Source organism: Rhinopithecus roxellana, chromosome 5 (assembly GCF_007565055.1).
Source record: "Rhinopithecus roxellana isolate Shanxi Qingling chromosome 5, ASM756505v1, whole genome shotgun sequence".
In the NCBI taxonomy this organism is placed as follows: Eukaryota; Metazoa; Chordata; class Mammalia; order Primates; family Cercopithecidae; genus Rhinopithecus; species Rhinopithecus roxellana.
The window spans coordinates 173,410,625-173,434,918 of NC_044553.1; the positions used below are offsets into that span (position 1 = coordinate 173,410,625).

The window sequence follows — 24,294 nt, forward strand, 5'->3', positions numbered from 1 at the left end:
CCCCGAAATTCTCGTGTCTTAGCCTCCCAAGTAGCTGGGATTACAGGCGCCCTCCACCATGCCCGGCTAATTTTTGTATTTTAGTAGAGAGCGGGTTTTCACCAAAGCCCAGTCTGGTCTCAAACTCCTGGCCTGAAGTGATCCGCCCACCTTGGCCTCCCAAAGTGCTGGGATTACAGTCCTGAACCACCGCGCCCGGCCAGGAATTGTAGTTCAGGAATTGTAGTTTAAAAAGAATAGGAAGAGGATTCTGTCAACCGGTTCAGAGGATATGAGAGCGGGGGCTGTAGAGTGACGAGGAAAACAGCAGGAAGGGTTGGGCTCGTGCACCGACAGGGCCCAGGGAAGTGAGGGGACAAAAGTGTGAAGCGGTCAGAGTCACAGGGCCAGGTGAGGCCCATGGGTCAGTGGGGCAGGAGGGGGAGAAAAAAAACCCAGAATGGGGAGAGATACAGGGCAATGCAGAGAGACAGGGCGAGAAGCCCCGATCCAGCCAAGGCTCAGAGAAATTGGGGATTTGTGGGAGGAGAGGGGTGGCCGCGGATTGGCCCTCGCGAGGAGAGGTCGCGCCCCCTAGCGTCCTTCCGGGCTGAGCCAGAACCCTGCCCGAGCGACCCTGAAGCTCGCCAAGGACCGCCCCGCCTAGTGCTGAGTGTCGGCGCCGGGTTCCCTTCTGTCGCGCGGCCCTATAGTTCCGGCTGTGGCGCGCGGGCGGAAAGTTTATGGCGACGGACTGTGTCCGGCGATGGGCACGGGGTGAGTGGGAGGCCGAGGGCCCATTGCTGCCTTTCGTTGCTTATTGGGGTTACAGGTGAAGGGGATAGGGGTGAAGAACAACCCAGGGCCTGCGCTTGGCCTTCCCGCCACCCTGGCGGCCGTCCCGGAGGCGCCAGTTCCGGGGCACTGCTCCCGGCCTCCCCTCTGTCTCAGGCTCGGGGTCCCCAGCTCCGCGTAAACTGCACGATTTCGCCCTCTGCTTAGCCCCGCTCTGCCCCCACTTTCCGTGAGAGACTTCCAGATCTCACATTTTCTTGACTGATTTTTAAGGTAAAAATACATCTCCCAGATGCGATTTTCAGTCTGGACTTTTAGAGATGAAGTTGTATCTGAGAACTGGGGAATTATAGCTGATGGACAATTGGTATTAAAGGCCAAATAGGTGGCTAGGGCCTGTTTCTCAGGCCGTTCTTGAGAAAGAAGAGCCCTAGTTGTTTGAACAGTACACATGGGAAGTGGGTGGCGGTGGGAGACTTGGGGCTCAGAATCCACACAAGTAAGGAATACATAGTGTTGTTCTCACAAAATTGCTAGAGTGTGATTGGCAGGGAATTTTTTTTTTCTTTTTTTTTTTTCCTGAGGCGGAGTCTCGCTCTGTCGCCCAGGCTGGAGAGCAGTGGCGCGATCTAGGCTCCCTGCAACCTCTGCCTCCCAGGTTCAAGCAATTCTCCTGTCTCAGCCTCCCAGGTAACTGGAACTACAGGTGCACGCCACCACGTCTGTCTAATTTTTGTATTTTTAGTAGAGATGGGGGTTTCACCATATTGGTCAGACTGGTCTCGAACTCCTGACCTCAGGTGATCTGCCAGTCTCGGCCTCCCAAAGTGCGGGGATTACAGGCGTGCCTGGCCTTTTTGTTTTTTTGTTTAATCAGGCCTAGACTGCTTGAATGAACTATCCTTCAGGAATTTTCAGTTCCCTCCTTTACTCCAACCTGAGTACTAAATTGATTTCCCACCACTTTGTAACTGTTAAGGAGGTGCATTTGGGAGTAGACACAATTGCATCAGTTGGAGAAAGAGCCAGCTCCAGAGGTGTCTTCAGAGAAGGCAAGACTGCCAACTGTCATCTGTCAACAGCAGATTTCACGGGCTGAAAGTGCTTTTTTGTATTTGATCTAAGTCTGTGTAAACTGTTTCCTCCCATTCTCCTAAGAGGTGAGGGCAGTACTCCTCATGATCCTCAACTTGTAAAAAGGCGTCCCTGCATGAATGGGACTACCACAGGAGCTGGGCAGAGGCGAGGGAGTCCCCCATATCTCTGCTTGAATGAGAAGAAGAAATGTGTTTCTGGTGTCCAGAGTTAACATTTATAATGTATTTTGCTAAATAATATATGGTATATCTTGTGATTTAGGGGTAATTCATTAGTTATTATCAAATTGTTGGGCACCTACTATGTGCCAGTTACTGTGATAAGTTTTGAGGAGACATCGTGGGCAAAATCTGGCATGGTCCTTGCCCTTAGTGAGCATATGTTATGGTGTAGTTGAACCAGTATTGTGCAGGACCTCACTTTTTTTTTTTTTTTTAATCAGGCCTGTACTGCTTGATTGAACCATCCTTCAGGAACTTTCAGTTTCTTCTTTTACGCCTATGATTACAACCTGAGTTGTCAACATTGTTTCCATAAACCAGTGTATTCTGAGTTCAAAACAGCCTGCTTACAAATGGAATTTTGGCCCCGCACGATGGCTCAGGCCTATAATCCCAGCACTTTGGGAGGCAGAGGTGGGTGGATCACAAGGTCAGGAGTTTGAGACCAGCCTGGCCAGTGTGGTGAAACCCTGTCTCTACTAAAAATACAAAAATTAGCCGGGTATGGTGACACACACCTGTAGTCACAGCTACTCGGGAGGCTGAGGCAGGAGAATGGCGTGAACCCAGGAGGCGGTGCTTGCAGTGAGCAGAGATCACGCCACTGCACTCCAGCCTGGGCAACACAGCAAGACTCCATCTCATAAAAAAAATGGAATTTTAGAATATGACACATTTGCAGCTGGGCACTATCCTTAAACAAGCAGTCTGGCTACTGTTAAATGTTTTGAAGTGAATCCCAAAAAAGAAAGTTGTGAACATTAAATTTCTAACTGTTTATATCCACCTAATCTCTCTAATTGTATGTATGCATTATGATTTTTATGAAGTTGTAAGCAGTGTATAATACAGTTCTGGGGCCTGCTTTTCTCAGTTACTAATGCTTTCTATAATTATTTTTGATATCTATAGTACATATGTCATTCGTTTATAGTTTTATGATATTTCATCATGTCAGTAGACTACAGGTTGTTTAATAATAGAGTAGCAGCAAGCTGTATTCCCATGAGCAGGTCTGTGTATCTGTAAACTATTTTATTTTTGAGCACCAAAATGTTTTATGCTAATTCTCAATCCATAATTTTGAATAACTCCATTTCTACATTTTGACTTTTTTCTACACAATTTCGTGAGATAATTCCAGCTTTATAACTTTCTTTTCTTTTTTTTTTTTTTCTTGAGATGGAGCCTTGCTCTGTCACCCAGGCTGGAGTGCAGTGGCACGATCTCAGCTTACTACAACTTCCGCCTCTTGTGTTCAAGCGATTCTTGTGCCTCAGCCTCCCAAGTAGCCAGCACGCTCAGCTGATTTTTGTATTTTTAGTAGAGACAGGGTTTCACCATATTGGCCAGGCTGGTCTCAAACTCCTGACCTCGAGACATCCGCCCACCTGGGCCTCCCAAAGTGCTGGGATTACAGGCATGAGCCACTGTGTCTGGCCTTAAATATTCTTTAATTTTGTTCTTTTCCTTCACAGTTGAAGCACCATTGGCCGGTTGATGTACAATGAGTACTACTGAGGCTAGCAGTTTATTACTTTTGTTATGCTTAATGATTTCCAATTTGTCTAATTTGGTTTATGACTTTACTAGTCCTTTCATTTTTATATTTGGCATTCATTTTACTAAAACAAGAGCACCAACCAACAAAATAATTAAACACATGCACTAATACTGCAAAAAGGTTGTGACGGTGCCAAAAAACAATGGTTGATTGTCAGATAGCAACACCATATGACAATTAGAAATGTTCTACAGTAAATTAAGTGTTAGAGAGGAGATGTAGGAGTTTATTAAGTTGCATAAAAGTCAAATGTGTGAAAGTCAAGGGCTACCTGAAGTTAGCAGGGCTTTTTTTTTTTTTTTTTTCCAGTAGATATATTTAGATAGTCCTTGATTTATGGGTGATTCTAAGAGTGGTCCTTACAATGAACTAAGCTGCTCACTTCCCTCTCACTGAGTTCTCTAGGGATTATTCCTCACCTCAACTTAAATGGTGTTTGCCTCTGCTAATTTCTGGGAAATGAAAGTTATGGTGAAAAATATTCTTTTCTCTCCGTGACGTGTAAGACCTTATTTATTTTCTACAGCATTTCTCTGTTTATAGCTGTCTGTTTACATTCTGATTGGCAACACTGGGATCATTTTCATCATGCCGACAGTGGTGGTAATGGATGTATCCCTTTCCATGACCCGACCTGTGTCTATTGAGGGGTCCGAAGAATACCAGCGTAAGCACCTAGCAGCCCATGGTTTAACGATGCTGTTTGAGCACATGGCCACAAATTACAAGCTTGAATTTACAGCACTCGTGGTTTTCTCATCACTTTGGGAGTTGATGGTCCCCTTCACAAGAGATTATAATACCCTACAGGTACAAAAAGTAGTAAGTTATTGTATGTACAGGGCCTAAATTTATTGGGAGGAAAACTGTGTTATAATGCATTGAACATTTAGAACTTTGGCATTATTTAGTAAGTCTGTTAATACTTAATATGTGTAGCTAAACAACAAGAATTCACAACCAGTAGGTCTTAATGCCTGCTGTTTCTTCGGTACAGCTATGAGTTAGAGCTGTGAGTTTTTCCCTTATTTTCCTCTCTTGGTTTTCTGGAATTCTCTGTGGAAAAGTGAGTATCTCAGGATGTAGTGCTCCATTCCCTAAAATTTAGGGTCTTTAGGCTCAACACTTAATTTTTTTCTACTCGCCCATAAAATTTGAGGAAATGAAAAATTAGTCCTTTCTTGTTCTAGAGTAATTCAAAATGATATTTCCTTTCCAACAAATAGCTTTGATTTTGATACCAATTAAAATTTTTAAATCTTAATTGGTAGATACTACCTTTCAAAGGTGTTTTCTGTGTTATTTCAGAATTTACTTTCTGACAACATCTCTAAATGATAGTATTTCCAGCAGTGCCTAACACAGTGTCTTACCCATGATGAGCAGTCAAGAAGTGTCTATGGGCCAGGTGTGGTGGCTCACGCCTGTAATCCCAGCACTTTGGGAGGCCAAGGCGAGAGGATCACTTGAGCCCAGGAGTTTGAGACCAGCTTGGGCAATATGGCAAGATCCCATCTCTATTTTTAATAAAAAGAAGGGGAAAAACAAAAAAGAAGTGTTTATGGAATTAAACTGAACAGTTTAACAATTGTTAGGTGGTTTTGAAATCCAGGATCAATACAGTTTGAATTTTTTAATACAAGTAACAAAATTTTGTTAAATAATTCCTTTTATTATCTCAGAGTTTTTAAGTGACTTAAAAGCTTTTTTTAAAAAATTACACTGACTTAAAAAAATTTTTTTAATTTTTTTCCTGTAAAAGGATATTAAACTTTTGGTATATATGCTGACTTTCTTACAGGTGAATAAACTAAGGATTTCTGATGTTCTGCAGTTCTGAAATTTAGAGAATTGCTATATAAGGAGTGAGACGTAATGTTTTAGACCAGGAACCCTGAAGTCAGACTACATACTTACAAATCCAGGTTCTGCCACCTTTAGTCATGAGACCTGGGAAAGTTATTTAATCTTTCTATACTTTAATTACTTCATTTAAAGATAGGGTTAATAATCTGTACCTTATAGTTTTATTGTGATAGCTAAATGCATAAAAGTGCCTAGGATGTTACTTAGAACATAGTTAATATTCAGTAGATTTTGTTATTATTTTTGTGATGTGTTTAAAAGTTCCTTTTAATTTTTTCTTTCAAGGTCTGCTTATAAAGATGTAAACTTGGTGGACTGTTCATTCTTACCTGATAAGAGGATAGAATAAATGGAATTCTTTTCACTGTCTTTAATAGTTGAAGAAGTCTTTTCTAGCATTTTTCTTTAAGAGGCTGTGCTTTGGTGCTCTCAGATACATCAGTGTCCCCTGTGTAACATTCATACTTTGAACAATTTATGTTGTTTTCTAATAACTAATTAAAACTAAAGAGTAACTAGCAATTTTATCTTTTATTCAATAAGGAAGCACTAAGTAATATGGATGATTATGACAAAACCTGCTTGGAGTCTGCATTAGTTGGTGTTTGCAATATCGTTCAGCAAGAATGGGGTGGTGCAATTCCTTGCCAGGTAATGATCAATTCTTTTTCATTGCCCTAAGTTAACAACATTAACCACTAAGGTGCTTCGATTTTCTTCAGGCTCTGACACAACATGCATTGTAATTTCTACAGACTACGTTTTACTCTATTGGTCTCTTCTTAAGTGAAGGTACTAAATCAACACTAATGCGTTCAGAAAGCAGCAAAATTATGCCTTAAGTAAGGAAAGCATCCTCCTAGTAAATTGACTTATTGCAAACTAGTAATGTGATGTGAAATACAAAGGACTCACAGTGGAATTTTTGAACTACACTCCTTGGAAGGGGTCATTATGATTTCGAGTGATAAAATTGTAAACATCGGTATAATATAGCTTGTCTTCATTATCTCAATGCAGTTATTCAGCGGACTTTTTTTTTTCTTCTTTTTGGACACAGGGTCTCACTTTGTTGCCCAGACTAGAGTGCAGTGGAGCTATCATGGCTCACTGGAGCTTCAACCACCCAGGCTTAGGTGATTCTCCCACTTCAGCCTCCTGAGTAGCTGAGACTACAGGCAAATGCTACCACACCTGGCTAATTTTTTACATTTTTTTGTAGAGACCGGGTTTTGCCATGTTGCCCAGGCTGGTCTCAAACTCCTGGGCTCAGGTGATCCACCCACCTCATCTCCCAAAGTGCTAGGATTACAGGATTACAGGGGTGAGCCACTATGCCCAGCTTTATTCAGCAAACTTTTAATCTTCTCAATTGAGTTGTCTTAAAAGTGAGGAGTATAAAACATAACATCTGGCCAGGCGCGGTTGCTCATGCCTGTAATCCCAGCACTTTGGGAGGCCGAGGCGGATGGATCACCAGCTCAAGAGATCGAGACCATCCTGGCCAACATGGTGAAACCCCCATCTCTACTAAAAATACAAAAATTAGCTGGGCATGGCGGCGTGCACCTGTAGTCCCAGCTACTCTGGAGGCTGAGGCAGGAGAATCGCTTGAACCTAGGAGGCGGAGGTTGCAGTCAGCCGAGGTTGCACCACTGCACTCCAGCCTAGCGACAGAGCGAGACTGTGGCAAAAACAAACAAACAAACAAACATAAAATCTTTTGCTCTTTACTTAGACTCCACAGTAGGCCACATTAGCATCAAATCAGAGCAGAGTAGTAGCAGAAAAAGATAACTGGAAATTTGCTCTATACAGATACTTTTGAAAAGTAGTAGCGTATTTTGAAGGAAAAAGAAACATTGCTAAAAGAAGTATCATAATAGTCTACAACAGGAGTCCGCAAGCTTTTTTTGTATTTTAGGCTTCGTAAGTGTGTGTGGCAACTACTCAGCTCTGCTATTATAGCATAAAAGGAGCCATAGATAATAAGTAAATGAATGGGCAGGGCTGTGTTTAAATAAAACATTATTTACAAAAACAGTGGGCCAGATTTAGCCTATGGGCCATGGTTTGCTGGCCCCTGGTGTGTGACTTTTCATTATAGGGTCAAACACAGGATTCCTCAGTAGTGTTGGTAGCATCACTAGTATTTATTTTTTTCTTTTTTTTTTTTTTTTTTTTTGAGACGGAGTCTTGCTCTGTCGCCCGGGCTGGAGTGCAGTGGCCGGATCTCAGCTCACTGCAAGCTCCGCTGCCCGGGTTTACGCCATTCTCCTGCCTCAGCCTCCGGAGTAGCTGGGACTACAGGCGCCCGCCACCTCGCCCGGCTAGTTTTTTGTATTTTTGTATTTTAGTAACACGAGACCACCGTGTTAGCCAGGATGGTCTCGATCTCCTGACCTCGTGATCCGCCCATCTCAGCCTCCCAAAATGCTGGGATTACAGGCTTGAGCCACCGTGCCCGGCTGTATTTATTTTTTAATAAAACAAAAAAGACTGTAGCCAGGCATGGTGGCTCACACCTGTAATCCTAGTACTTTGTGAAGCCAAGGTAGGAAGATAACTTGAGCCCAGGAGTTCAAGACCAGCCTGGACAACATAGTGAGGTCCTGTCTTAAAAAAACATAAAATAAGATTGTAGTTGCCTGGGAGTCAGGGAAAGGTATGAATTGACTCAAAAGAAGCAAGAGGGAATCTGGGACGTACTGGAACTGTTCTTTACCTTGTTTGTGGGGGTGGTTACACGACTGAATGCAGCTGTCAAAACTCATAGAACTGTATACTAAAAAGAGTGATTTTACTGCATGTAAATTATATCCCAATAAATTCACCTTTAGAAAACAACACAAACATTTTTTTCTTGTGAAAACCACCCTGTTTTATAGAATATAGTGGATACTTGCTAAAGAAGTCAATAAATGCCTTTTGATCAATTTCTTTTCAGAAATAAAAAAACTTTTTATGGCATCTCAGCCTAAATAAATAATATAGCTTATTATTGATTTTGGTAAATCCATGCATATAGGATGTGTTATTTCCTAACATTATAGTGAATAAATGAAGTTTTGTTGTCAGTATCTTCTGAACTGAAAGCTAGCACAGTTTCATTTGCTATTTCTTCTTTGGTTTTAGAGGAGAAATTCAGATTTTAAGAACCAGACCTTGTACATCATGCAGACTTTTGACTTTTATGATTTTCTTCTTTTGAAAAAAAGGAAGAATCTGAATTTGAGATATACTGTATGTAACCTGAGGGCAAGGGGCCAAGCCTGAATCTGTCTCTAGTAGAAATACAAAAATTAGCCAGGCGTGGTGGCACATGCCTGTAATCCCAGCTACTCAGGAGGTTAAGGCAGGAGAATCACTTGAACTGGGGAGGCAGAGGTTGCAACAGTCAGCCGAGATCCTGCCATTGCACTCCAGCCTGGGCAACAAGAGAGAAACTCTGTCTCAAAAAAAACAAAAAACATTGTAGTAGAGGTGGTGGTTACTGGTTATTGTTTCTATAATCAGTTACTATGTAACAAACTTGTTAAATGTGGAATTTTTTTCCAGGCGCGATGGCTCACACCTGTAATCCCAACACTTTGGGAGGCTGAGGTGGGCAGATCATCTGAGGTCAGGAGTGAAAGACCAGCCTGACCAACATGGTGAAACCCTGTCTTTACTAAAAATACAAAAATTAGCGAGGTATGGTGGCGTTTGCCTGTAATCCTAGCTACCTGGGAGGCTGAGGTAGGAGAATCACTTAACCTGGGAGGCGGAGTTTGTAGTGAGCTGAGAACGTGCCACTGCACTCCATCCTGGGCGACAGAGCGAGACTCTGTCTAAAAAAAAAAAAAAAAAAAAAGTGGAAAAAAAACAAAGTGGAATTTTTAGCCAAGATTTGCTTTTTTATTATTATTTTTTTGAAACACAGTCTTGCTGTGTCACCCAGGCTGGAGTGCAGTGGCGTGATCTCAGCTCACTGCAACCTCTGCCTCCGGGCTTAAATGATTCTCATGCCTCAGCCACCTGATGAATAGCTGGGACTACAGGAGTGTGCCACCATGCCCTACAGAAGTGCACTACCACACCCGGCTAATTTTTGTATTTTTAGTAGACAGGGTTTTGCCATGTTTGTCAGGCTGGTCTCGAACTCCTGGCCTCAAGTGATCCTCTGGCCTCAGCCTCCCACAGTGCTGGGATTACAGCTGTCAGCCACCACACCCAGCCTTAACCAAGGTTTTAGACAGCTGTACTGTGTCTTTGTTATTTAGTAAAGTCTGTTTCATTTTGACATTCATGAAGTATTTCATTATCCCATAGCATCTGAAAAAGCTGGTGGAGGTAAATCATTATATAGCAATTGTTGGTACCTAGAAAAGGAAATTGCCTTGTAGTCAATTGACTATCATGCCAAAAGATGACATCCTTCCAGGGGACCTCTACTAAGCATTCTTGGGCTTTATCAGTAAGTGCCAATCTTGATATTTCACACAGTGCCACCACTTAATACTGCCTTAAGGGCCAGGTGCGGTGGCTCACACCTGTAATCCCAGCACTTTGGGAGGCCGAGGCAGACAGATCACAAGGTCAGGAGTTCGAGACCATCCTGGCCAATATGGTGAAACTCTGTCTCTACTAAAAATACAAAAATTAGGTGGGTGTTGTGGCACACGCCTGTAGTCCCAGCTGCTCGGGAGGCTGAGGCAGGAGAATCACTTGAACCTGGGAGGCAGAGGGTGCAGTGAGCCGAGATCACACCACTGCACTCTAGCCTGGGTGACAGAATGAGACTCCGTGTCCAAAAAAAACAAACAAACAAAAAAAACTGCCTTAATTGCCTATTATCATCAGGTTACCGGACTAGGCTAGGGACAGCAAAAATAATCCTCTCCTGGGATTCCTGGGAAGTCTGTCACCCACAGGATCATTCTGAAGCAATGAAGAAAAGGAAAATGATTTTGCAGTTACTATCCATTGTTGGTATATTTTATTGTTTTTTTCAAATTACAGGTTGATTAAGAATGCATTTTAAATATCTTGTATATTTCTGGTTAAATAGCCTTTATAAATACATGTTTTAACCAGGTGTCATTTTAGTTGACCAGGCAGTAGAGTTTGTCATCTTTGAAAATAAAGTGGCAAAGTTCAGACTACTATGCTGGTACTTCCTAGGAGCACATGTGAAATGAATCTTCATTCCATATTTGACATTGGTATGTTAGGTACCAACTCCTTATCTAAGAGTTGGGGCTCTAGTTTTAATACAATTAAGTAAGAATTGGTTGTGGGCCGGGCGCGGTGGCTCAAGCCTGTAATCCCAGCACTTTGGGAGGCCGAGACGGGCGGATCACGAGGTCAGGAGATCGAGACCATCCTGGCTAACATGGTGAAACCCCGTCTCTACTAAAAAAATACAAAAAAACTAGCCGGGCGAGGTGGCGGGCGCCTGTAGTCCCAGCTACTCGGGAGGCTGAGGCAGGAGAATGGCGTGAACCCGGGAGGCGGAGCTTGCAGTGAGCTGAGATCCGGCCACTGCACTCCAGCCTGGGTGACAGAGCGAGACTCCATCTCAAAAAAAAAAAAAAAAAAAAAAAAAGAATTGGTTGTGAAGGTTTTTGTCCTTTTTTAAGTGTTCAGAGGCAAGCTTTTAAAAAATATTTTATTAGATGAAGTAGAGTAAAATGCATTGATCTTAAGTACACAGTTCACTGAGTTTTGACAAATGTATACACCTGTATAGCCACTACTACAACTAAGACATAGTATTCTTTATCCTATAATGTAGAGTGAGGTTCTAGCACCCCACAAAATATTCTCATGCCCTTTTTTGGATTTTTTTTTTTTGGCGGGGGGTACTGGTTGAGGTTTTGTTTTGTTTTTCAAAACAGAGTCTCACTCTGTCACCCAGGCTGGACTGCAGTGGCATACTCACTGTAGCCTCAACTTCCCAGACTCAAGTGATCCTCCTACCTCAGCCTCCCAAGTAGCTGGGCCTGCAGGCATGCACCACCATGCCCAGTTAATTTTTCTATTTTTTGTAGAGACAGGGTTTCACCATGTTGCCTAGGCTGGTCTTGAACTCCTGGCCTCAAGTTATCTGCCTGCCTTGACTTCCCAAAGTGCTGGGATTACAGGCGTGAGCCACCATGTCAGGCCTGTTTTTTTGTTTTGTTTTGTTTTAAAAAGACAGAGTCTCTCTTTGCATAGGCTGGAGTACAGTGGTGTGACCACGGCTCACTGCAGCCTTGACCTCCCAGGCTCAAGTGATCCTCCCACCTCAGCCTCCCAACTTGCTGGGACCACAGGTACATGCCACCACGCCTGGCTCATTTTTTTTTAAGTTTTTGTGGAGATGGGGTCTCCTTATGTTGTCAAGGCTGGTCTCGAACTCCTTGGCCCAAGCAATCCTCCTGCCTTGACCTCCCAAAGCACTGGGATTACAGGCTTGAGCAACTGTACCCAGACCTGGTGCCCGTCTCTAGCAGTGAAGACATTGCTAAATGGGACTGCTTTAAATATGTAATTTAATGTACAACCTCCTCTCTCTTTTTACAAACAGGTTGTCCTGGTGACAGACGGCTGTCTTGGCATTGGTAGAGGGTCACTACGACATTCCCTAGCTACTCAAAATCAACGAAGTGAGAGCAACAGGTTTCCACTACCTTTTCCTTTCCCATCTAAGTTATATATCATGTGCATGGCGAATTTGGAGGAGGTAATACCTTTTACTAAGTTTTTAGTTTGATTAGGCATATTTTACAGCTTAGTTTATTTTTCAGTATATACCACTAGTGCTATATTGTATATACTGTAGTATTGAACTCCATTGGTTTCAGCTGAGGCTGGTCATTTTATTTGAAAAGATTCTGGGTCTCAAATGTTCTTTGAAATTTCAGAGTGTTGCCCCATCTGGTAAACATAGCTGGAGTTGTTATCCATCCTGCTGATGGATAAAGGGTCAAGGTGTTCTTTTTGGCATTATTCATTTCCCTTATATAAGAATTCTTATCTCCATTCCACCAGAAATGTTGACAGTAGTGTGCTTTGACTTTGAAAGAAGAGTAAAGTAACATTATTCTGATATATGTTTTATTAAACACTTACATTCTTTGTTTTCCCATTCATTTGGGAAAGTGATTTAACCTTTTTTCCCCTCAGTTTTTCTCTCTGTAAAATGTAGATAATGATGGTTCTCACCAAAAGATGTTAGAAACACTTTGGAGGAAAGATGCTGTGTAAATACTAACTGTGGTCACCTCTGAGAATCTTTGCAAAACTACTCCTAAATGAAATAGCTCAACCTGTGTCATTTTACGTAACATTCCTCTTTGGTAACCTTGAGTCAAAATTGTTGTAGTTATTTTCTTCTCACATTGGCTGTTCAAAAAATCATCTGTTATTTATTGCCTATGTTATTGTAATGGCTTTGACCTTGGTGTGCTGATAATAATCTGGCATTTTGTGCCAGCCACTTTAAGGGTCATCTGTTTTGCTTTATAGCTCCAGAGCACTGATTCCTTGGAATGCCTTGAACGTCTCATAGATTTAAACAATGGTGAAGGGCAGATTTTTACTATTGATGGCCCCCTGTGCTTGAAGAATGTACAGTCTATGTTTGGGTGAGTATATGCTTAGAGCTCTTTTGCCTTCTTTACAATTCAGTATTATAATTTGACATCCAGAAAGACTATCTGTTTTACTGTTCCTAACTGTGTCATTTCATTTTCCCCAAGTTGTACATTTTTCAGATAAAGTGATTGGTAGTAATGACTTTTTAAAGTAAATCTATACTGCCTGTAGATACTGACTTCCTTATAATGACTCAGCAATTTCAAATTAACTTGCTCTTGGGCTTTTCAGCATTGAAATTTCCTCACCAAAAATGTCAGATTTTGCTCTGTTTTACAGATGGTCAGATCTTAGTTTTGGAACCAACTTGAAAGGAAGACAACTCTTGCGTCTTGAAAAATTAACTTTATATGTATCGTATTACTCTTCCTATAACTATTAATTTTCATATTCTAGAAAACTGATAGATCTGGCATATACGCCTTTCCATGCTGTTCTCAAGTGTGGCCACCTAACTGCTGATGTGCAAGTCTTCCCCAGGCCAGAACCTTTTGTTGTAGATGAAGAAATTGATCCTATCCCTAAAGTCATTAACACAGGTAACTTTTTAAAAAAACTTCTTTCTTAGTTTCTCTGTTATCCTTAGTTTCTTCTAACTTGTGACTTTTACTCTCTTCTCTGTCTAAGAAGGTTAAAAAGAAATATATATTGTGATACAGGTTGAGTATTCCTTACCCAAAATGCTTGGGACCAGAAGTGCTTCAGATTTCAGATTTTTTTGGGTTTTGGGATATTTGCATTTTACTTAGTGATTGAGCATCCTTAATCTGAAAATCCAAAGTGCTCCAGTGAGCATTTCCTTTGAGCTTCGTGTCAGCTTCATGCATGTGTAATAGTTGTGAATTGGGGAGCATTTTGGATTTCAGATTTTCAGATAGGGGATACTCAACCTGTACTAGGGTGCTGTTGTCATCAGCACTTTGGATTGGAAGATTCATTACCTAAGGGGTGGCAGAATATTGTTTCTTATGGTAAGGTCATCAGTTGATCTCCAATCCTAGATAATTATAACCACGAATTATTAGAGTTGGAAATCATAGCCATATTCACTAGCATTGAAATCTTTGAGATGATTCTTAATAGAGATACTGGACTTAATTAGTGTCATAATTAAGGTCATATAAGAAGGGCTAGCTTCTATACTTTGCAGTATGACTCTTGCTATGTGACCCTGGGAAGTCTTCCTCTAGTTCGTATTGGCTAGGTAGGGAGAATCAACCAGATGGTCTTGGAGTTCTTAGATCCGATATAGTGTACTCTTCTAGTCCTGCTGCTTATATTATGACTGAAAGAAAGTGATGTTACCACAGCTTTTACCTGGTTCGTGTTGCTAATACTATGCTTAACTGAGACTGGCAAAGTGAAGAGTCAAAAATAGCAAGGAGCAGTGGAGAGGAGACTTGCCTCCAATTGGTGGGTGGACTCCTTAAATATTAGGTGCATGTTAAACCTTTTAGGGTTGGATATTGTCAGTGTTTCAGTCACCATTACAGCCTTGATGTCCAGCATAGTGCCTGACACTTAGTAGGTGCCCAATAGATAATTGTTCAGTCAATAAATGATTAGAATTAAATGTGCAGTGAATGCTCATTGTTTGAGGTATATGGATTTTTAAGGAGTTTTGGAGTGAGGGACTGTGAACAGTCTTTTTGCTTTTTGTGCCTTTAGCTTCTGGCTATCTAGAAGCAAGGCATCCATCTCTTCTACTGTGATTAGACAGCAGTATGTTAAGCTGTACCAAAAGTCTTGTTGCCTTCATAACAGTTAGATTCCACTTCCTTCCCATCTTTTTTCAAAGAGTAAATTTGAATAGGTCTTTTCCTTCCCATATAAACTCTTAGTGGGAGATCTTTCTTGCAGCTAAACTACTTTAAAATATAGTAGACCTTTTTCTACTCAAATGAAAAATATCTAGCTGCTTATACTAATGAATTTATTACTCAGCTAAGGGAGGTAAGGACAGCAAATCTCCAGAGAAGCACACTTCCTAATACATTAGAAGTATGGCCAGGTGCAGTGGCTCACGCCTATAGTCCCAGCACTTTGGGAGGCCGAGGTAGGCGGATCACCTGAGGTCAGGAGACCAGCCTGACCAACATGGAGAAACCCCGTTTCTACTAAAAATACAAAATTAGCCAGGCATGGTGGCACATGTCTGTAATCCCAGCTACTTGGGAGGCTGAGGCAGGATAATCACTTGAACTCGGGAGGCAGAGGTTGCAGTTAGCTGAGATTGCGCCATTGTACTCCAGCCTTGGCAACAAGAGCAAAACTCCATCTCAAAAAAAAAAAAAATATGAGGTGTTCACCATGATTCTGATTTTTAAAAATTCTTTTGAAAATATGGGTATTAATCTAGAAGAAAGACTGAAAAGCACATCAATAAAATATTAATAGAGATTTCCTTTGATTATGAATGAGTGACTTTTTCTTCTTTATAATTTGTATTGTTTTTTAAGTTTTTATATTATATAATGGAAATTTTTAAGTTCTTTTGGTTACATTTATTTTTATTTATTTTAGGTTTTCAACAAATACTTTTGGTCTTTACTACAGCTTCTATAAAGCAGAGAAATCATTGTCATATTTAGACTGCTTACCCTAGTTTTGTAGAAAATACAGTTCTTTCTCAGAGAGATGTTTTTAATACAATAGCTTTATTCTTCAAAGGCTGATTGTAGTTGCTGTGGAAGTGTTTGACTATGATGCCCCCTGGTGACCTGAACATCCCTGACTACACATAGGGATTAGCCTTTCAGTTTTTTACCTTGGCTGGGGTCCTAACCGTATAAAAATAAAATTTAGCAGATTTTGTCATATAACTTAAACTCATTAAATAAATGACAGTTATCATTATTTCCTGAGCAACTTAAAATGCAAATTATTGGATGACCCCATAGAGAAATCTAATAACTTTCCCAGTCATCATATTTGAAACCCCAACCTAAACAGTGCATTTGTGAAATCTAATACATGGAAAATAATGTACTTTTCCATAGAATGAATTAATTCTATGTTGATTCCTTCATTTCAGATTTGGAAATAGTGGGATTTATTGATATAGCTGATATTTCAAGTCCCCCAGTTCTGTCCAGACATCTGGTCTTACCTATAGCACTTAACAAAGGTGAGTTCTCTTCCTATTCCAGTGATATGTCTGAAGCATCTTACTAACTAAAGTTATTCTTAAATCTTAGATAGTGGGATAGCCCATTTTGCAGAATTTAGGGGAAAGAAATAGTTACAGAATTGGATTTTAGAAAATGGAATATTGCCTAATATAGCAGAAAAGTAATTCTGCTTTACATGGTAGAAACATTTTGACACCTATTTACTGTGTGTTGGTTTGTGAATTTACAGTGGAGATCCTTTTTAGAGATGAGAATGCTTAGTCCCTCATCCAGGGCTCTCTGCCTTTCCTAGTAGTAACATGCTGAGAAAGCTTAAGTAGTTATCAGAAGGTCACTTGATAAATGTGCAAGTCAAATACAGCTTTATACGGGGAAGAATCACATCTGTTCTTTGTTGTACTAGTGCTCAGCACATAGTAGATACTCAGTAAATATTGCTGAACGAATGGGTGAATGCAGGCCCTTGTGAGTCCTCCTTACTGCAGCATATATCTGTAGGAACTATTAAGTCATATCCCCAAATTCAACATCTCTCTTGAGAATGCTAGACTCTAGCTCTTTAAAATTCTCTTTATCAAGGGTGGCACTGTGCTGTGGTGGGTATAGAGCAGGAGCTCTGGTCCCTGTCTGGCTACAGGTTCAAATCCTAGTTCTACCCTTAAAATGATCTTTTTCTCTGTTTTAGGCTGACCATCCACTTTATATTTATCAACTTTCTCTAAGAAGTGTATGTAGTCAGGTTTTCACATACTGAGTAATGACCACATTCCATTTATGCCCAGGTTATCTCAGTTGGAGTATTGGATATTCTATAACCAATCACACGTTCACAGACAGATTATATCTGTGAGTATATATCAAGTATAATATAATCTTGATATATATTCAACTGTGTTGATAATTATTATTCTCAGAGAACAGCCAGATTTCCCTTATTTCTAAGGCCCTGGGGAATTCTACATGCCAGTATAATGGCCAAAAAAGAAATTGAGCAAAATAAACCATTTGTGTAGGAGAATAGTGAAAAGAAAAATAGAGGAAGGCGGCTGGGCATGGTGGCTCACACTTGTAATCCCAGCACTTTGGGAGGCTGAGGCGGGCGGATCACGAGGTCAGGAGATTGAGACCATCCTGGCTAACACGGTGAAACCCCATCTCTACTAAAAATACACACACAAAAAAAAATTAGCCGGGGTTGGTGGCAGGCACCTGTAGTCCCAGCTACTCAGGAGACTGAGGCAGGAGAATGGCATGAACCCATGGGAAGAGTTTCCAGTGAGCCAAGATCGCGCCACTGCCCTCCAGCCTGAGCGACAGAGCAAGACTCCATCTCAGAAAAAAAGAAAAAGAAAAATATGGGAAGGCAGAATAGGGCCGTGTTGTAAGGGCTGTTGAATTGTCTAGCTAAACCAGGCAAATTCTTCCTGTTGAATTAGAAAGTCTTTGAACAAAACAGAACAGACATAGATATTTTCAGAGGGAAGTTAATTGTAGGAAAAGTCATCTGTCAGCAGAGTGTGAGAGAACCTGGAGAATCCAGTCAAGAAGCTTATAGAGTAATCATTGTTTACCTTTAGGGACTGACATGCATGTGCTGCCCTAAGCCTGTTGGTTATGAATATACTTGACATCTCTGTATCTAATTCTGTTTAAATGGGTGCCTGAAGCTTCCAGATAGCATCTAACTAAACATCCTAGTGGAACTGTGGAAAATGGATTTTTGTGTGTGCAGCAGCTTTAATGAGATATAATTCACATACCGTATACTTCACCCATTTAAAGTGGTTTGTGGGTTTTAGTATATTTGCAGAGTTGTGCAACCATCACCACAATCAATTTGAGAACTTTTTTATAACCCCAAAAAGAAACCCTGTACCCTTTATCGACTCCCAGACCCCTCCCCCCATTTCCCTTACCCCAAATAACCACTAATATCCTTTCTCTGTATATAAATGTGCCTATTCTGGATGTTTTATATAAATGGAATTCATATAATGTGTGGAAACTGACTTTTATGTAGACATTGGAAAACTGGAATGAGTTTTTCCTGTGTTACAATATTCCCTTAGAACTCTACACTATCCCTTAAAGGCTAGAAACATCCAAGAGTATAAATTGGGGTTTGGGGTTTTTGTAGGTAATTTCAGTCTGACCTGTTATCTCTTTTTTTCACAGAAGGTGATGAGGTGGGTACTGGCATCACTGATGACAATGAAGATGAAAATTCAGCTAATCAGATTGCAGGCAAAATACCCAACTTTTGTGTCCTGCTCCATGGTAGCCTAAAAGTGGAAGGAATGGTAGCGATTGTTCAATTAGGGTAGGAGACTTTGTTTACATTTGATTGAATGAAAGGGAAAATCATTTTACAAAGTGAAGTATTTTGCAGACTTTTCTGAAAGAAATAGAAAGGTCCTTGTCACTTTTTTTCTTTTCCTGCCACACTTTCTCACCTGCTACTACATTCCTTTTTTTTTTTTTTTTTTTTTTTTTTTTGAGTCAAGGTCTTGCTCTGTCCCCCAGGGGTACAGTGGCATGATCACGGCTCACTGCAGCTTTAACCTCCCAGGCTCAAGCAATCCTCCCATCTCTGCCTTCCAAGTAGCCAGGACCCAGGTGTGCACCACCGTGTCTGGCTAATTTTTTTTTTTTTTTAATTTATAAAAGTGGGGTCTCACTGTATTGCCCAGACTGGTCTTGAACTCCTGGGCTCAAGGATCCTCCCACCTTGGCCTCCCAAATTGCTGGGATTATGGGTGTTGAGCCACAGTGCCCAGCTGCTATTACTTTCTAAACTACTCTTTTAATCATCCCCTAGAAGAAGTGTGGAGTGAGCCTTTTAATTATGTTGCTTTTATTTTATATCCTTTCTCAATTTTCCTATTTCTAATCCTATCTAGAATACCTGGGTTCTGGTTATAGCAATGCTACTAACTTGCTTTAGGATCTTAGGCAAGATGCACAGACTCCTCATCTATAAAATGAGGGGATAGAACTAAACAAAAAAAAGATGCTGATAACATTGAGCATTTTATTATGTGCCAGGCACTCCTCTAGGTATTTTACATATGTTAGCACGTTTAATCCCTCATAACAACACTATATGGGAGGTATCAGCATTATCCCTATTTTATAGATGAGGAGACTGAGGCTTAGAGAGGTTGTGGAACTTGCCCAAGGTCACACAGCTAGTAATCAAAGAGCCATGATTCTTACCCATGCATTCTGACTCCAGAGCCTACTCATAATCATTCTGCTGTGTTCCTTCCCTGTGAGGAAACCCCATTAGCTTTTACATTTTCTGAAGTCTCAAAATCTGCAAAACCATCTATTTCCCTTTCTGTAATACATATTGTTAGAAAAGAAGAGGTCACTGATCATTTTCTGGCCACTACCTGGGGTTGGCTGGTTTAGATCAAGAGGTTAGGATTAATCAAAGGAAGCATGGCTCCATTTCTGCTACAGTTAAAATTATCTGGTTCAAAAAGAAGAATGCAGATCTTACTAGGTATTAGTCTGCTATATTTCTTGGCACCCAAGCTACTTGTACTGGTTTGAATATGAGAATCATTTGGGACCCTTTGAGAAACTGGGGACAGAGTCTTTCTTACAGAACAGGATGATGGCCTTGTGCCCTGTGGTAGAAGGGCTTCTCTTGGTGCTGCTGTGAGTGACTTAGTGAGGCAGCTGACAGGACCTATAGGTCACAGTCTTTACCCCTCCTCATCACCTCTCCAGCTCCTTGCTACCCTTTGTGATTTTTTTTTCTCTTTCAAGACTGCTTTTGATTTCCATATCCACATAATTTTACCTGAATAATAATAAATGTTCCAGAAGAATGGAAATATTAGGGGAGAGCAGTATGCATTTTCAGGTTTAGGATTTGGCTTTGGTAAAAGTAATGTGCCTAATTTCAAAGCTGAAGCCTGTGTCTCTCAAGAGAAAAATACAGGCTAGACTTATTTAACTTGACAGTCTCAGGCTTGATGTTCTTCTGATCTTCCGTCTTCTCTCCATCTAGTCCTGAATGGCATGGAATGCTCTACTCCCAAGCTGACAGCAAGAAGAAATCAAACCTCATGATGTCTCTCTTTGAGCCTGGTCCAGAACCTCTCCCATGGCTAGGGAAAATGGCACAATTGGGTCCTATTTCAGGTATAATCCAGATCAGATTTTACTTATCTTGACTTTGTTTTCATTCTGCTGTTCTCAGTGTCTCTGACTGTGCAGTCAGGGAACTGACTCATCTCCCTTACTAGTATGCTATGGTCTCAGATGATGCTGGATGTGTACATGGAAAACTTGAAGAGAGTTTGATGTTTGAACTCCTGAATTTTACAGCTCAGGAGAAATCAACATTTAGATTGCTTTAAGTAAATAAACTCTTCAGTGGCTTAGAGTGAAAAGCTAATCTCCATAATTTTTTTTCTTGGTGTACTATAGTTCAACTCAAGTAATTTCCTGTCATTCCTAGATAATGTAATCCTTCCTTCTTGAAACTGTTTTTCTGTAGCTTTCCTGACATTGCTTCTGGTACCTATTTGACTTTTTCTTTGGCAGACTTTTCTTTTTGTCTTTGTTTTGTCTTTTCTTTCCCTTGCCTCATGGTTTCCAACAAGTTGTTCTTTGACTTCTTCTCTTTGGTTATTCTTCTCCCTTGGTTATTTTATCAGCTGTAATAACTTCACATTTCCCAAACCTGTAGCTCTAGTCTCACCTGATCTCTCCCTGGAATTTACATATCGTATTTCCAGTTCCTAGTTGGATCTCTCCACCTGGATATTCTGTCACAGTCTCAAGCTCAGCTGTTTGTTACAGACCTGTTGTCCCACACTCCTTTCTCCTCAAACTATTCCTCCTTCTGATTTTCCTCCTCCTTTTGATTAAGACATTTGTGCCACTAGCTACTCAGGTTCCAACTGTAGAGTCATCTTTGACTCATTTGGGCCCATTTCAATTTCAGGAACATCTACCAAGCAACCTATTCCGTGCCAGGCCTAGGGGATAAAAGAGTTAGCTGGAGTTGTTCAAAGTCTGGTGGAAAGTGGAATGATCACAGACTGGCACAAATCAGAGTTAGCCTGTAGGAGATGATGATGAGCTCTGCCTAGAGGACTCAGGAGAATCTTCACAGAGGAGAAAAACCCTAGTTGAGTTTTGAAGAAAAGGAGGAACTTGCTAAGCTAATGAAGGGAAGAAAGGGCATCCTGGGCAAACAGAACACCTACAGAAAGAAAAGGAACTGCAGCACAAAATGTGAGAGTGGGTGTGGGAGGGGCAGATGGTAGATTGGAGATTGGTAGTAGCTAGAGTGGAGCAGGCCTTGTCTGAAATGTGAAGAACCAGGAATTTATCTTGCAGATACTGGGAAGCCACTGAAGAGGAGTAGTGTGATCAGATCCTTCTGGCTGCAGTGAGAACGGGGGGATACCAGTTAGGAAACTATATTTTAGGGGCTGGTGCCCCCTGCAGTTGTACAATATGGCCATAATCCAAGTGAGAGATAAGAAATTTGTATTTAGAAAGATATCTCTGTGGAGTGTGGATTTGAAAAGGCAAGGACCTGTGGCTGAAAGTTATTGTGTTAGTCCTGGAAATGTGAAGATGAGAGCCAGACCATGGTAATAACTGGGGGTAAAATATATTTAGGAAGTAGGATCAATACGTTTGGATTTGAAAATAAAGGAGAGAGAAGTGTTAAAAATGATCCCAGGTTTCTGACCTGGGCTGCAGGGTGAAAGGTAGTACTATTAGTTGAAATAGATAATAGAGAGAGAAGAGTAAATTTGGGAAGAACATATTTTGTTTATGTTGAGTTTGTGCCTATGAGATATAGGTGGAGGTGCCTAGAGACAATTCTGTAGAAGTCTGAAGTTGAGGAGAGAGGGCAGAGTTGGAGATAAAATTTTAGGTTGTAAAGCTATCACAAGTAGTTAAAATGGTGGGAATGAGGGAGATCGCTCAGGGCAGTGGTTCACAAATTTTGAGTTTTTGTGTACAAAAATAAATTTGGAATAAATACCACATGTTCTCACCCATATATGGAAGCTAAAAAAAAATGAGCTCATAGAAGTAGAGAGTAGAATCTAGAATCATGGTCATTAGAGGTTGGGAAGGGTAGTGAGGAGAGGAGAATAGGGAGAGGTAACAGATACAAAGTTACAGCTGTTAGGGAGGAATAAGTTCAGTGCTCTATAGCATTGTAGTGTGAATATTGCTCACAATAATTTAGCATATATTTTCAAAAAGCTAGAAGAGAGGATTTTGAATATTCACAACACAAAGAAATGATAAATATTCAGGCAGGCATGGTGGCTCATGCCTGTAATCCCAGTACTTTGGGAGGCCAAGGCAGGTGGATCACTTGAGTCCGGGAGTTTGAGACAAGCCTGGCCAACATGTCGAAACTGTATCTCTACCAAAAATAGAAAAATTAGCCCGGCATGGTGGCGTGCACCTGTGGTCCCAGTTACTCAGGGGGCTGAGGTGGAAGGATCGCTTGAGCCCAGGAAGCAGAGGCTGCAGTGAAGCCTGATTGCACCACTGCACTCCAACCTGTCTGGCCCTCACAGAAAAAGTTTGCCAACCTCTGACTAGACTATTGTGATGGTTTTCACCAAAGATGCATATCTATAATCTAAGATGGTAGTAGCATTCAGACTCCTTTCTGATCTGGCTTCCAATGTAGCAACACTTGGCTTGTTACAGTTCTTCATTCCAGTTGAACTGCTGTTCACTCTACCCTGTGTTCATGTTGTTTTTTCCTCCTTCTGGGTCTGTTCCGCTTTTCAGTGTGGATGATAATAGCTATTATTATAATGAACTTAACTTTGTGCTAGGCACTGTGCTGGACATAATGAGGCTACCATATCATTTAACTCTCACAGCAGTCTTAGAACTGGAATTATGATAACAAATAACAATTAATAATAAAACCTACCTCAGAGGGTTGTTGAGCAAAACATGCAAATAGCACTATTGTTTGTACCAATCCCTCCTACTCCCAGTTCTGTTCCTAGAGACAACTACTTTTTAAAACTTATTTGTTTCTTTTGGTATTTATTTATTTATTTTTTTATTTTATTTTATGGAGACAGAGTCTCACTCCGTCACCCAGGCTGGAGTGCAGTGGTGCAATCTTGGTTCACTGCAACCTTCACCTCCCAGGTTCAAGTGATTCTTCTGCCTCAGCCTCCCTAATAGCTGTGACTATAGGCACAAGCCACCGTGCCCGGCTGATTGTTGTATTTTTAGTAGAGACAGAGTTTCACCATGTTGTTGGTCAGGCTGGTCTCAAACTCCTGACCTCAAGTAATCCTCCTGCCTTGGCCTCCCAAAGTGCTGGGATTACAGGCGTGAGCCACCATGCCCAGCCTTATTTACATTTCTAAATAACGTAGGTATGTCCCTATTTCTGTCAGGGGTTCTCCCATTTTATTATTATTATTATTATTGTGTTTATTTATTTTGAAATGGAGTCTCGCTATATTGCCCAGGCTGGAGTACAGTGGTGTGATCGCAACTCACTACAACTTCTGCCTCCTGTATTCAAGCGATTCTCGTGTCTCAGCCTCCCCAGTAGCTGGAACTACAGGTGCCCACCACCACACTTGGCTAATTTTTGTATTTTTAGTAGGTACGGGATTTCACCATGTTGGCCAGTCTGGTCTCAAACTCCTGACCTCAAGTGATCCGCCCGCCTGTCCCAAAGTGCTGGGATTACAGGTGTGAGCCTCCATGCCCATCCCATTTTATTATTTTTTATTTATTTTTTGAGACAGGGTCTCACTCTGTCACCCAGGCTGAAGTGCAGTGGCACAATCTTGGCTCACTGCAGCCTTGACCTCTCAGGTGATCCTCCCACCTCAGCCTCCTATGTGGCTGGGACCACAGGTGCATGCCACCATGCCTGGCTAATGTTTTTGATTTTTTTATATAGACAAGGTCTCACTATGTTGCCAAGGCTGGTCTCAAACTCCTGGGCTAAAGCAATCCTCCACCTTAGCCTCCCAAACTGTTG

The 24,294-nt window shown here is 41.2% G+C and overlaps 1 protein-coding gene across 5 annotated transcripts in view; it reads left to right on the top strand.

Moving 5' to 3' along the window:
• Positions 1-626: 626 nt before the first annotated feature.
• Positions 627-24,294, top strand: part of INTS14 (integrator complex subunit 14) — a 32,564-nt gene continuing 8,896 nt past the window's right edge. Inside the window, exons 1-9 of one of the 5 annotated variants that reach the window (XM_010355511.2) lie at positions 627-756; positions 4,184-4,467; positions 6,067-6,174; positions 12,074-12,229; positions 13,015-13,133; positions 13,540-13,682; positions 16,178-16,270; positions 18,450-18,594; positions 20,296-20,429. In XM_010355511.2, the coding sequence (XP_010353813.1) occupies positions 4,246-4,467; positions 6,067-6,174; positions 12,074-12,229; positions 13,015-13,133; positions 13,540-13,682; positions 16,178-16,270; positions 18,450-18,594; positions 20,296-20,429 (1,120 nt within the window). In that variant the 5' untranslated portion in view covers positions 627-756; positions 4,184-4,245. Of the gene's footprint in view, positions 1,048-1,916; positions 1,935-4,183; positions 4,468-6,066; positions 6,175-12,073; positions 12,230-13,014; positions 13,134-13,539; positions 13,683-16,177; positions 16,271-18,449; positions 18,595-20,295; positions 20,430-24,294 lie in introns of those variants that run through there. The other 4 variants (XM_010355512.2, XM_030931296.1, XM_030931298.1 and 1 more) reach the window with 4 other exon arrangements.